The sequence below is a fragment of the Mobula hypostoma genome, chromosome 3 (genome assembly GCF_963921235.1).
Source record: "Mobula hypostoma chromosome 3, sMobHyp1.1, whole genome shotgun sequence".
NCBI lineage: Eukaryota > Metazoa > Chordata > Chondrichthyes > Myliobatiformes > Myliobatidae > Mobula > Mobula hypostoma.
Genome location: NC_086099.1, coordinates 103,475,323 through 103,489,143, shown reverse-complemented (window position 1 = coordinate 103,489,143; position 13,821 = coordinate 103,475,323). Strand labels below are relative to the sequence as shown.

Genomic DNA, 13,821 nt, shown 5'->3' with positions numbered 1-13,821 from the left:
GAAGGCAAGACAGCAGCTATACTTTATTTGGAGTTTGAAGAGATTTGGCATGTCAACAAATACACTTAGAAACTTATATAGTTATACCATGGGGAGCATTCTGACAGGCTGCATCACTGTATGGTGGGGGGAGGGGCTACTTTACAGAAGTGAAAGAAGCTGCAGAAGGTTGTGAATCTAGTCAGCGCCATCTTGGATACTAGCCTACAAAGTACCCAGGACATCTTTAGGGATCAGTGTCTCAGAAAGGCAGTGTCCTCCAGCACCCAGGGCATGCCGTTTTCTCACTGTTACCATTAGGTAGGAGGTACAGAAGCCTGAAGGCACACACTCAGCGATTCACGAACAGCTTCTTCCCCTCTGCCATCTGATTCCTAAATGGACATTGAATCTTTGGACACTACCTCACTTTTTAAAAAATATACAGTATTTCTGTTTTTGCATATTTTAAAAAATCTATTCAACATACATAATTGATTTACTTGATTATTTATGATTATTATTTTTTTCTCTGCTAGATTATGTATTACATTGAGTTGCTGTTGCTAAGTTAACAAATTTCACGTCACATGCCGATGATAATAAACCTGATTCTGATTCTCATTCTGAGAATAATCTGACAACCAGTCACATAGATCGATCTACTGGAGGATTTGGAATGGTCCCTATTCAAAAAGAACCTCACCCCAGTGGCACTCCCTTCCACACTATCCCTTTGATAGCTGGCCCAGCCATTGAAGGGGTCCAGCTCATTTGTGTTCACTCCCATTCAGGCTGGTGTGGCTGCCTTCAGATGCTCTGTGCAATTTCTTCTCTTTCTCAGTCTGACCTGCCACCAAAGTTCTGATCCACGTAGCTAATCATCTACTTCTGTTGTGTTTTTAATATTTCAGTAATTACTTGAGTAATATTGTAAATATTTTGTTTGATTAAGCATTCTTTGTTGTTTACATAATTAATTACAGGTTATATGTAAAAGTACATGAATGGCACACGTCATTGTCGTCGTCATGGCTATCCCTCGAGGTCGAGGCTGATGGTCTTCATTCTGAAGTTGCCCACAGAGCAAAGACGCCTGTGTGTGTATTTGTTTAACGTGTACTTAATGTTGCACTCCAAGAAGCACACGATACTTCACAAATCAACCAACTGATTCCAATGGCATGGAAACCACAACAAATGGAGCTGGTGGATTTGTTGCAGCCTTCATCCGCCTTCACAGCTGTTGAATCTGAAGTAACTTCATCCGCCTGTTCCACCATTGAGGTCTTGGATGGATTGTTCTTTGTCAGGGACCTCACCCTCAACCTTACCGCCATGGGTGACCCTACCAGGAGCATAGCTCCAGATGGCATTGCTCTTGGGATCAGAGGACCACACAAGCCTCTCCACCATGACAAGGTGACAATCCACAGAGAAGACGTCATTGTGCCACCATGTCATAAGTACTTGCCTCACTAAAAGTAAAACAAAACTAAGCACAGTCATCTCTTGGCTTTTCTTTCAACTAATTTTATGTTTTTGAGCATAATCCCATCCAGAATCAGCCTTCATTACAAATTACCATTACCATTACATTTTAACACTCTAATCACTGTTTGCTGACATGCTCTTCCTGTGTCTTCTGCATTTGTGTTCCCATTCCTTTTCATTCGCATGTCTGCTTCCATCTAAAGGCTGATGGTTATTATTTGCTTTCCTGTAATGAGGGTGTTAGTAGGCTGACTCACTTGGTCAGCTTTCTCCCTCTGGTTCTCCATGGTCAGTAAAGGTGGACTCTCATTTGCATTTTACCAGACATGATGGACTTAAAGCACATTCTGCATTTGCATTCTTGGAGACAGGAATGCCCTGAATCCTGGTTATTCATTTGTATTTTTTGAGACACACACTGTGATTGTTTCAACAAGCTTCCCAAGAGAACTAAAATTCAACCAGCACATTGACAATATCCAATATAGTGTGACATTCTGGGTGGGGACATGGTCAACAGCCTGCCCCTGCATTTCTAATGACCAGTACTGTTTATTGTTCTTGTGTTAAAATGCTTTTGTGGGATTATGGCGGGAAGTTCCAGTTCAGTTATTGTTACATTTTAGCTTGGGTTATACAGTTATTTGCTTGTGTATTTGTGGGTCACCCTAACTGTAACCGGGGTGTGTGATGGTCACCTCCCCTGTCTGTATGAGACTGGTTGGGTTCACTCTCTGGGTCATGGTGCCCGGTTTGTTTTGTGTTTATCATAATAAGACGGTTGTTGAGTTAAAGAGCTTCCTCATTTGTCATTATTGACCAAATGCTCGCCACAATGTGTTTTGTTAAGAAAAGCAATATTTCAGTTCACTCCTCAGGTGTTCCAATCTCCCTCCAAAAACATAGATGTCAAATTCTCCCCCTTGAATATACACAAATCACCAAATCCCCAAAATGCCAATTTCTTTCTAGAATGTGGGAATCTTATCTCTGGAATAGAGTCACACACATTTCCATCACCTTAACCTGGATTCCACATGAAATCTGGGTCTAACTGATTGCAACAGACTGGAATCTGGGTCCCTCTCACTCCAATACTCCAAGGCAAAGAAAAAATAGACACAAACATAAAGCACAGATAAGACAAAACAAAAATCTTTGCTCACACTTTTGTTCTTCTGAAGCTTCACAAATAAACTGGAAAAAGAATTTGGAACAAACATTTAATACATAATAAACACATTTTCCAAAGAACATTTGAAATGAAAAGGTGGGGCCTCTACACATGCACATACACACAATATATTAGAGATTGCATAAAAAGACATCCTGCAAATTCATTTCACATCAAATAACAGAATCTTCCACTTGGATAAATTGAAACACCTTCCAAAACAGATTTATCAAACGTGACTTTACAATACTTCACTCATACATGTATTCTTTCTTTCTTTCGCACTGTCCTTTAAGTGAATTTAGGTGTGACAATACACAACATTTTTCAAAGCCAAACTACTTCTCTCAATGTTTAAATTCAGCAAAGCATCTTTGTTGAAACATAGAAACATAGAAAATAGGTGCAGAAGTAGGCCATTAGGCCCTTCGAGCCTTCACTGCCATTCAGTATGATCATGGCTGATCATTCAACTCAGAACCCTGTACCAGCCTTCCCTCCATACCCCCTGATTCCTTCAGCCACAAGGGCCATATCTAACTCCCTCTTAAATATAGCCAATGAACTGGCCTCAACTGTTACCTGTGGCAGAGAATTCCACAGGTTCACCACTCTCTGTGTGAAGGAGTTTTTCCTCATCTTGGTCCTAAAAGGCTTCCCCTTTATCCTTAAACTGTGACCCCTCGTTCAGAACTTCCCCAACATTGTGAACAATCTTCCTGCATCTAGCCTGTCCAATCCCTTTAATATTTTATATGTTTCAATAAGATCCCCCCTCAATCTTCTAAATTCCAGCATGTATAAGCCTAGTCGATCCAGTCTTTCATCAAATGAAAGTCCTGCCATCCCAGGAATCAATCTGGTGAACTTTCTTTGTACTCCCTCTATGGCAAGAATATCTTTCCTCAGATTCGGGGACCAAAACTGCACACAATACTCCAGGTGTGGTCTTACCAAGGCCTTGTACAACTGCAGTAGTACCTCCCTGCTCCTGTACTCGAATCCTCTTGCTATGAATGCCAGCATACCATTCGCCTTTTTCACCGCCTGCTGTACCTGCATGCCCACTTTCAATGACTGGTGTGCAATGACACCCAGGTCTCGTTGCACCTCCCCTTTTCCTAATCGGCCACCATTCAGATAATGATCTGTTTTCCTATTTTTGCCACCAAAAGTGAATAACCTCATATTTATCCACATTAAATTGCAACTGCCATGAATTTGCCCACTCACCTAACCTATCCAAGTCACCCTGCATCCTCTTAGCATCCTCCTCACAGCTAACGCTGCTGCTCAGCTTCGTGTCATCAGCAAACTTGGAGGTGCTGCATTTAATTCCCTTGTCTAAGTCATTAATATATATTGTAAACAAACTGGGGTCCCAGCACTGAGCCTTGCGGTACCCCACTAGTCACTGCCTGCCATTCTGAAAAGGTCACGTTTATTCCCACTCTTTGCTTCCTGTCTGCCAACCAATTCTCTATCCACATCAATACCATTCCCCCAATACCATGTGCTTTAAGTTTGCACACTAATCACCTGTGTGGGACCTTGTCAAAAGCCTTTTGAAAATCCAAATATACCACATCCACTGGTTCTCCCCTATCCACTCTAGTAGTTACATCCTCAAAAAATTCTATGAGATTCTTCAGACATGAAATGTGAACAAAGTCACCAGAAAGACACTGAAACTACTGGATATAGAAATGTTTTAGTCAACCAAAACGAGCAGCAAGCATCATGTTGAGACCCTCTTGTAGGAAGAGGTCTCCCGAATAATATATTACATGACATTTTGATATGCTAAAGATCAAAAGTAAAAGCAGGATAATTCCATAGTTACAATATATCTACAATGCTTCCTTTGAATTGCATATACAGTTGAAGTCAGAGGTTTACATACACCTTATCCATATACATTTAAACTCAGTTTTTCACAATTCCTGACATTTAATCCTAGAAAACATTCCGTGTCTTAGGTCAGTTAGGATCACTACTTTATTTTAAGATGTGAAATGTCAGAATAATAGTAGAGAGAATGATTTATTTCAGCTCTTATTTCTTTCAACACATTCCCAGTGGGTCAGAAGTTTACATACACTTTGTTACTATTTGGTAGCATTACCTTTAGATTGTTTAACTTGGATCAAACATTTTGGGTAGCCTTCCACAAGCTTCTCACAGTAAGTTGTGGGAATTTTGTTCCATTCCTCCAGACAGAACTGGTGTTTGTAGGTTTGTAGGCCTCCTTGCTTGCACACGCTTTTTCAGTTCTGCCCAAAAATAATGGAGGAATTGGGATGATACACAGGTAGAGGATACTTGCATAATTTGGCTTCAAAATTGGCACAACATCATGGGCTGAATGGTTTATGCAGTGTTGGTACTACTCTATATTCTTTGTTCTATTGGAACTTCAGACCTTGAACAGAGGCAGCAATCATTGACAGATGTGAAGATCATGCAGTGAAGATGAGGTCAGAAGAAATTGATCATGCACCTTCTCATCAATGGTTGCTCAGGAACTTATCTGAACATCAGTGAATTTGTGAAGGTGCTGTGCTTTGACTTTAAATGTGTAAAAGAAACTTATGCTTCGTACAATGGGGATGAGAGTATGTGAATAGTCTTCTCTCTCCCTTCTTGAAGCTGCCATGAGCTTCCTGCAGCCTGCCACTTTCGTTCTCCATTCCACTCTGACATGTTGATCTGAGGCCTCCTGTGCTTATATAACAAAGCCCTATGTAACGTTGAGGAACACCACCTCATCTTTCATCCAGTATGTTACAATCTTCTGGAGTCAACATCAAAGTCTACAACTTTAGGTTACTTGTTTTCTGTGTTAGAACTCAAAGAGTCAAGCCACGTCTGTGGAGTCAAAAGGGATAAGTTGACATTTTGGGTTGAGACCCTTCATCAGTCCTGAAGCTGCCCACATGCGACCTCTTTTACCATGGTCAAGCGTTGCAAACCAACTACCACATGAGCTTGACAGAATGAAGTTTTATTCAGATGAAAAGGGGCCAGACCAAGAATCTATAGACCAAGTTTGGCAACATAGACATCAGGATACAGATTGGGAGAAATGTGCGCAAGACCTTAATTTGCCCACACTCACTTACGCAGATGAATAAACTCAAACACATACTCGTGCCCACTACTATCTCCTTGCTGTCTTCATACATCCTCTCATTCTCAATCTCCCTTGTCCCTATATCTCCTCTCCTTCAAAGTCCTCCCACCCTCTTACAGTTCTCTTCCTTCGGACCCCTTCCCACCAGCTTTTAGAGCCCCCACTTTCTCTTGCACCTTATAACTCCACCCCTTTCCCTGCCCAGTGGGAAGGGCCGTTTCAAGTGGCACCTAAAATGTGCAGTACAAACTCCCACATCAATAATTTAACAAATATACATGTGTGCTGGTTGGAAAAAAATATATATAGCCGGGTAAGATGTTGGGTGACTGAAAACAGCGAGTAACAGCCAACATTCAGGAAGTCATGTGGCTAGAGTTCTGTTGCACACGCCTCTCGTAAGGTATCGGAACCAAAGTTTGGGAGTCTGTATTGTGGGGGACATTAAATAAGTAAAGCACGGCTAAAAAAATCGGCAATGGCGGCGGGCAGGTGCTGGCGAGGTTAGTTGGGGGCGATGTAGCGGAAGTGGGGCTTTTCCTCGGGTGCTAGTGTCTTTTGTACCGGGACACCTAGCGTTGGGGGTGAGTGGTTGTTGTCGCCCTGGAAATGAACGGGGCAGGGAGGAAGAGAGACAGAGAGAAAAAAAACAAGCTGGGAGTGGGGGGGGGGGTAGGGAAAGAGGAAAAGAGACTCCCCTGGCTTGGGGAATTAGTGGTGGACATTGGTAGTCGTGAGATGACCGGCAAACGTCATCATTCATTCTTTAGGATGTAGGACGCGAGCTTGTAACTGAATCTAGCGAATTTACCTCATTCCTCAAAGATCTTGCATGATTGTGATTTTTCACGACAGGTCTTCAAACAACTTTCACAGTGAAGTGTTGTAGCACCATGCAGAAAACAATTGTTTTACCTCATACCACTTTTAAAGCGGAACTGACCAATATTACGTGTATTATACCTCTAGTAAGAAGGCAGAATCACGCCTGAACTAACTGTCTGCCTTACATAGCACAGAGTTTTCCAGATGCTAGGTTTGTTAGGCTGTCTTCCCAGTTCGGGCTTTAACTGTCTGTACTTCTGAGTTTGTAGTTGAACTGTGATTTTGTTTTCTGCAAGCTTTAGTACGTATTTCTAAATCTTTCTTTCTAAAATCTTCTTCCAATGTGGAATACATTTTTCTATCGTGACTTCGTATAATTTGTATAAAATTTGTTGAGTCACTGCTGCCACATTGGTAATTTTGATGTGGGCTTCTTTACTTTGTCCCCAACTCTGAGTAATGATAGTTCTTCGTTACCTCTATTATTATAATGTGTGGCTCTGTTAGTTTCCTCCAGTTATCACCTTTCATTCTTCTGAGGTTCTTGTTCCAGCAGGCATTCTGCCATTTGGAGTAGAGTTCTCCTTTGTATTCCAATAAGTTTGTATGCAAGACTGCTTGTTGTCTCTTGTTTATAAAGGATGGGAGGATTGTGGTGTGATTGTTTAGCTCTTTTTCAGCTCAAACCGGGTTAACAGTGGATTCCGTTTATCAGGATGTTCTTGAGCCTTTTTTTTCATAAGCTGAAAAATATTTAAAATCTTTTGAGATGGTAACTGTTTTATGAGTGAAATCAAATGAACACAAACCAATAAGAACAGTATCTAAAAGTGCTGAGAGAGAGAGGCAACTTGTATTATTCATAGGAATGGGTATATACATACTTCGGACTTCTGAATTTACTACTGTGAGAGCTCATATGTACGGTTGCCTGTACTTTGGGCATTTTTAACCTGTGGAACAGCCTGTTGTCCCTTGGTCACCTTCACTGAATTCTGTGCCTTTCCATTACTCTGAGGAATGTTAGGTTGTCTTTTTCTTTGAAAATCTCAAAGTTTATCTATTTTGAGCTGCGGTTAGTTATGTGATAAACAGATTAGGTTGTCAAGCAACATACATCAAAGTTGCTGGTGAACGCAGCAGGCCAAGCAGCGTCTATAGGAAGAGGTGCAGCAGACGTTTCAGGCCGAGACCCTTTGTCAGGACTAACTGAAGGAAGTTTTGTAGGAGTCATTTTTCATTTCATTTTGTAGGAGTCATTTTTCAATCCACATTATGCACACTTTTACCTCATTTCTCTTATTATTAATTTCTCTTTCAGCCACTCAAGTTGCTGTCTACAGTATTGTAATATTTAAATGAGCTTAGTTGTACTTTCCCTGTTTTGACTATGCTTCAGTAGGTGTATCTCTGAAGCATTTCTGGCGTGGGTTTGGATAGCTCTGCAGCTTTGTGTGTCCAGATAAAATTTTTGTTTATTTAGAGATACAGCATGGAACAGGCCCTTTCAGCCGAATGAGCCGCACTGCCCAGCAACCCACCTATTTAACCCTATCCTAATCACAGGATCATTTACAATGGCCAATTAACTAGTATGTCTTTGGACAGTGGGACGGAACTGGAGCACCCACGTGTTCGAGGAGAGGGAATACAATCTCCTTGCTGGAGTTAATGCTTTCTCAAGTTGGACTCTCTCACTTCAAAAGTAATCTAATTTCCAACTGACTCGTTCAGATTTTCAAAATTACTACAAGCTTGCCTTCATTATGGTCCCTGCTCCTAGTTGCAATACCCTTGTGATGCTTGATGTGCACTCATATGAGGATATTTAATATGATGTAAATTTCACCTTTGTGATTAATAAGATGGAATAAATACTTTTGTCTGCTGTGGTTCTATCTGCTAAGAGCTGGTATGGACCCAATGGGCCTCCAATGAACCTGAATGCACAGTCACTATTACAAAAGCAAGGTCAGTCTTCTGGAGAGACAACCTTCAGAAGGCATCTGGCCTGGATGATGTTCCTCGCCGTGTCTCTAGATCCTGCATAGATCAGCTGGTAAAGGCATTTGCAGGGAATTTTAACTTTCCCCTGCTCCAATATGACATTCCCACCTGCTTTGAGAACACCACTACCATCCCAGTATCTAAGTAAATCAAGGTAACGTGCCTTAATGACTGCTGCTTGGTGTTTCTAACAGCCACCATCATGAAGTGCCTCGAGAGGCCAGTCATGGGGCATGCATTAACTCCAGACTCCCAAATAATGTAACAATGTTGACTCAATGCAGTTTTTACTTGCTGTTGAACCAGGTCTACACCATCTCCTTGGCTGTACATTCATTTTGAGAGCATCTGTACAGTAACGACACATATGCTAGATTACAGCTCTTCCTTCAACACTATAATTCCAAGCAAACATCTCCAAGCTCGTAGAGCAGCAATTCAACACTTCCCTTTGCAACTGTATCTTTGACTTCCTGATCAACAGACTACAGTCATTAAGGATTGGCAGCAATACCTCTGCCATGATAATCGTATTTACTTTGACCTTCACTGATTTTTATCAATACACCATAGAAAACATCCTACTTGGATGCATCACAGCTTGATATTGCAGCTGCTGTGCCCATAACCGCAAGAAACTCCAGAGACATGCGGGCACAGCTCAGCTCATCATGGAAACCATTTACAAACTTTGTCTATATTTCTTAATGTAGAGCAGCCAGTTTTGTCAAAGGCCGCACCAATCCTGGTCACTCTCTCTTCTCTTCCTTCCGCAAGACACAAAAGGTCTCCTCTTGGCAGCTCAAAGAGTAAGACGCTTTTGTCGTGGCTCCATCCTTCACAACTTACTTTCCACTGTTAGATTTGTTCAAAGCTTTGAAGATTTATTACCTTTGCTGAGGGATTTAAGATTCAGTTACAATGGCTGATACTCGATCTGGAATCGAATTAAGAGGTGGCAAAACTCTTCCCGAAGTTGAACAAACAAAGAAATCAGAGGAAGACTCTACTTCAGAAAGAATGCTCTCTTTAATAGAAGCTATTAATGCTAAGATCGGTACGGTGGACACTAAGATCGATAAACTGACAAACGCTAATGAAAAGCTTGAAAAAACCATTTTCGCTGTTCAGGAATCTTTGAAGAATCTGGAAGTTCAATATCAGATGCTTAAACAGAGCACTCATAGAATTGAAAGAGAACAGGAGTTAATGAGTCAAACTATTGAAGAACAAGAATTGAAGATGTCTCTTACGGAAAAGAAAATTAATGAGGTTACTTTGGAGTTATCAAGAATTAAGAAGAAAACGATCGATCTGGAAAGCAGATGTCTCAGGATGAATTTACGCATACTGGGTTTGCCTGAAAATACGGAAACCGGTGAGCCATTAAAGTTCTTTTCAAACATGTTATGTTCACTTTTTAGAGAGATTCTTGAAGCCTGTCTGAGACTGGACGGAGCCCACCGAATTTGATGTCCTTAGCCTTCAGCCGAAATGAAACCTTGTCCTGTGATCAACAACAGGAATTCTGCAGATGCTGGAAATTCAAGCAACACACATCAAAGTTGCTGGTGAACGCAGCAGGCCAGGCAGCATCTATAGGAAGAGGCGCAGTCGACGTTTCAGGCCGAGACCCGTTAGTCCTGACGAAGGGTCTCGGCCTGAAACGTCGACTGCGCCTCTTCCTATAGATGCTGCCTGGCCTGCTGCGTTCACCAGCAACTTTGATGTGTGTTCCTTGTCCTGTGATAATTATGTTTGCATTACTTTACAACCAAAGAAGCTATTCTTCGGGATGTATTCAAGGAAACTATTCAAGGAAAAGGGATAAGCTAATTTATAATGGAGTAAAGATTTGTATAGTTGAAGATTTTACCCCAAAGATTTATGCTGAAAGAATTAAGTATCGGGAAGCCATGGCTGAACTTTATAAGATTAACTGTTGTCCTTCTCTGCGCTATCCGGCTCGTCTGATAATTACTCCACCTAATACTCGTCCAAAACGGATTGACTCCCCAGAAGACGGTTGGAAATTTATAAAGGAGTTGAAGCCCATTTCGCAAGCAATTTGAAAAGTTAATCCTTAGCTGGGAGCTGTTTGTAGCGGCTTCGATGATGAAAGTCCGCTCCACATTTTATGAGTGCCCAGACATGCACTTGGTTGATTTACTTGGATCTGTTGTTTGCTTTAATAGTTAATATAGGTTTGGATTTAATTATATAATAAAATTATATTATGTATATAATTTTTTTTCTTTGATTTGTAAGTCTTTAACACTAGTTGTAGTATATTATTTGGTTGGATTTATCTTTTTTTTGAATACTTTGAATATTTTGAATGAATTTAAGATGGCTATTGTTAGTTAGGTTTAACTATTAACATAATATGAAAATATTTGGAATTTGTTTATTTCTTTACGTACCCTTTGTTATGTCTTTTTGGTGGTGGTAACGTATTACGTTGTAAGCAGGGGCTGCTAACTGGAGACGGGTCAAGGGTCATTAGAGTAGCATGCTGTCTGCCTATTGGACGGTTTCCAGGTTTTCCGGGTGGGTGGGTCTATTAGATTAGTTTTTTTTTCCGACTCGGCAGTCCTGAGAGGTTTTATTTTATTAATTATCTTGCTTTTTTTTCTGATCGAGTCATGCTTTGTCTTTTCGGATTTAGTTTGCGCCTGTGCATTAGCTTACTTTATAAAATTTTAAATTAAACTTTAAATATGGATCTTAATAAATTAATGTAATATTTTGGAATCTGAACGGTATGAACCAGACTATTAAGCGCAGAAAGATTTTTAAGAAATTAAAAATTTCATGTGGATATTATTTTTGCGCAGGAGACTCCTATCTGTAGGCAGGATGAAAATCGTTTTTTTAAATTTTGGAAGGGACCCTTATTTCATTCTTCAGCAGTAAATAAAATAAGAGGGGTATCTATTTTTATTAAATCTAAAACTTCTTTTGTACATTTTAATGCTGTTACTGATTTAATTGGCAAATATTTAATTGTTATTGGTCTGTTATGTGGTCAAAAGGTGGCTTTAGTGTGTGTTTATGCACCTAATATAGATAGCCCTGAATTTTTTAAGAAGCTGTTTTCTGTGCTGCCAAATTTAAATGAACGTAAATTGATTATGGGCGGTGAATTTAACTGCTGTCTCAGTCTGTCGATTGACAGATTGTCCACCAATCCGTTGCTTCCTAATAAAGCTGTGATTTGTATTAATTCTTTTTTATTAGAATATGGTCTGGTTGATATTTGGAGACTTATGCATCCTAAAGATAAGGATTTTTCTTTTTTTTCCATATGTATACCATAAATACTCAAGAATTGATTATTTTTTTCTGGACACATGATTGGTGCCCTCTGTTGCTGATTGTGCATATGATGTGATTCTGTTGTCGGATCATGCACCCATGAAATTAACTTTTCAGTTCTCTGGTAATACTCTGAAGATACCTCAGTGGAGATTTAATGCTACATTGCTACAAGATTCAACCTTTGTAATTTTTATGGAAAAGCAAGTTTCTCTATTTTTTGAATTAAATATAATTGAGGGAATGTCAAATTTAGGTATTTGGGACATGATGAAATTTTTTCTTAGGGGACAGATAATTTCATACTCAGTAGGTTTAAGAAGGAAAACCAAGGCATAACTTTTAGTGATTACTAATAGGATTAAAGAAATAGAAAAGTTTATTCAGTAATGCCTAGTGAAGATCTCTATAAGGAAAGGGTGGAACTCCAAACACAGCATGATTTGCTTTTGACTTTTCCCATTAAGCAGCAACTTCTTAAATCTAAAAGTCCCCATGCATATAAAATTGACAGGTCAGGCAAATTATTGGCTGGTCAATTAAAAGCAAATATGGCTAGAAGACAGATCTTGAAAATATGAAGACCTGATAGAACTGAAATGGTATAATCCTTATGAAATTAATAAGGCACTTATGATTTCTACTTTAACCTTCATAAATCTGAATTTTCAGACAATATTACTTTTATGAATAGATTTTTGCAAAAATTGAATATACCTGAAATTTCTAACCAAGATATTAATACAGTAGATGCGCCTATTAAACAAGAGGAAATAGCAAGGGCTATATCCTCTTCCCAACCAGGTAAGGCTCCGGGACCGGATGGATATACAGTGGAATTTTATAAGACTTTCAGTGAAATACTTACATGTCAATTATGTCAAATTTTCACTGATTCTATATCCTCCAGGAATCTCCCGAAAACTTTTTATGAAGCTTCAATCTCATTAATTCCTAAAAATGAAAAAGATTTATCTGAATGCACTTCCTATAGACCAATCCCTCTACTGAATGTGGATTTTAAAATTCTTTCTAAGATCTTGGCTAATAGACTTGAGACTATTTTACCTAATGTTATTTCCAATGATCAATCTGGATTTATTAAAAATAGGTGTTCATGTTTTAATATTCGAAGATTATTACATGTTATTCACTCCTCTCCTTCTAAAGTATCTGAATGTGTTGTTTCTCTTGATTCAGAGAAAGCCTTTGCTAGGAGTGGTCTTACTTATTTGAGGTTTTGGAAAGATTTAATTTTGGTCCGGGAATTTATTTCCTGGATCAAATTGATCTATCAAACCCCTATGGCTGGACTTACAACTAATAATCAAAATTCTCCTTACTTTAGATTATACAGAGGCAGGAATGTCTTTTTAGCCCTTTATCATTTAACTTTGCTTTAGAACACCTTGCTATTGCTTCCAATACTGTTCAGAGTATTAAGAGAGGGGACTAAGTACACAAGGTTTCATTATATGCAGATGACCTGTTAGTTTATATTTCAGATTCTAGGAAATCTATCCCTTCTATGTTATCTATATTTTCTGAATTCAGTAGTTTTTCTGGATATAAATTAAATTTACATAGAAGTGAGTTATTCCCCATTAAAAATTAGACAGATCAATATCATCAAGCACCTTTTAGTATTGTTAAAAATTACTAAAAATTTTAAGGACCTGTATAAATATTTTCTCCCATTAATTAATTGTACACAACAAATTCTTTCTAAATGGTCACCTATGACATTATCATTAATAGGTCAAATTAATGCTATTAAAATGATAGTTCTATGGAAATTCTTATAGATATTTCAGGCAGTTCCTTCCTTTGTTCCTAAAACGTTTTTTGACAGAATAGACTATAATCTTGCATTTGGAATAATAAAAATCCT

General features: G+C 39.2%; 1 protein-coding gene across 2 annotated transcripts in view; it reads left to right on the top strand.

Annotated features, from left to right (window-relative positions):
* The first annotated feature begins 6,051 nt into the window (after positions 1–6,051).
* Positions 6,052–13,821, top strand: part of mrpl1 (mitochondrial ribosomal protein L1) — a 66,491-nt gene continuing 58,721 nt past the window's right edge. Inside the window, exon 1 of one of the 2 annotated variants that reach the window (XM_063043543.1) lies at positions 6,052–6,183. Coding sequence is in view for 1 of the 2 variants with exons in the window: in XM_063043542.1 (XP_062899612.1) it covers positions 6,259–6,283 (25 nt within the window). In the remaining variant the exon portion in view is untranslated. Of the gene's footprint in view, positions 6,284–13,821 lie in introns of both variants that reach the window. The other variant, XM_063043542.1, reaches the window with a different exon arrangement.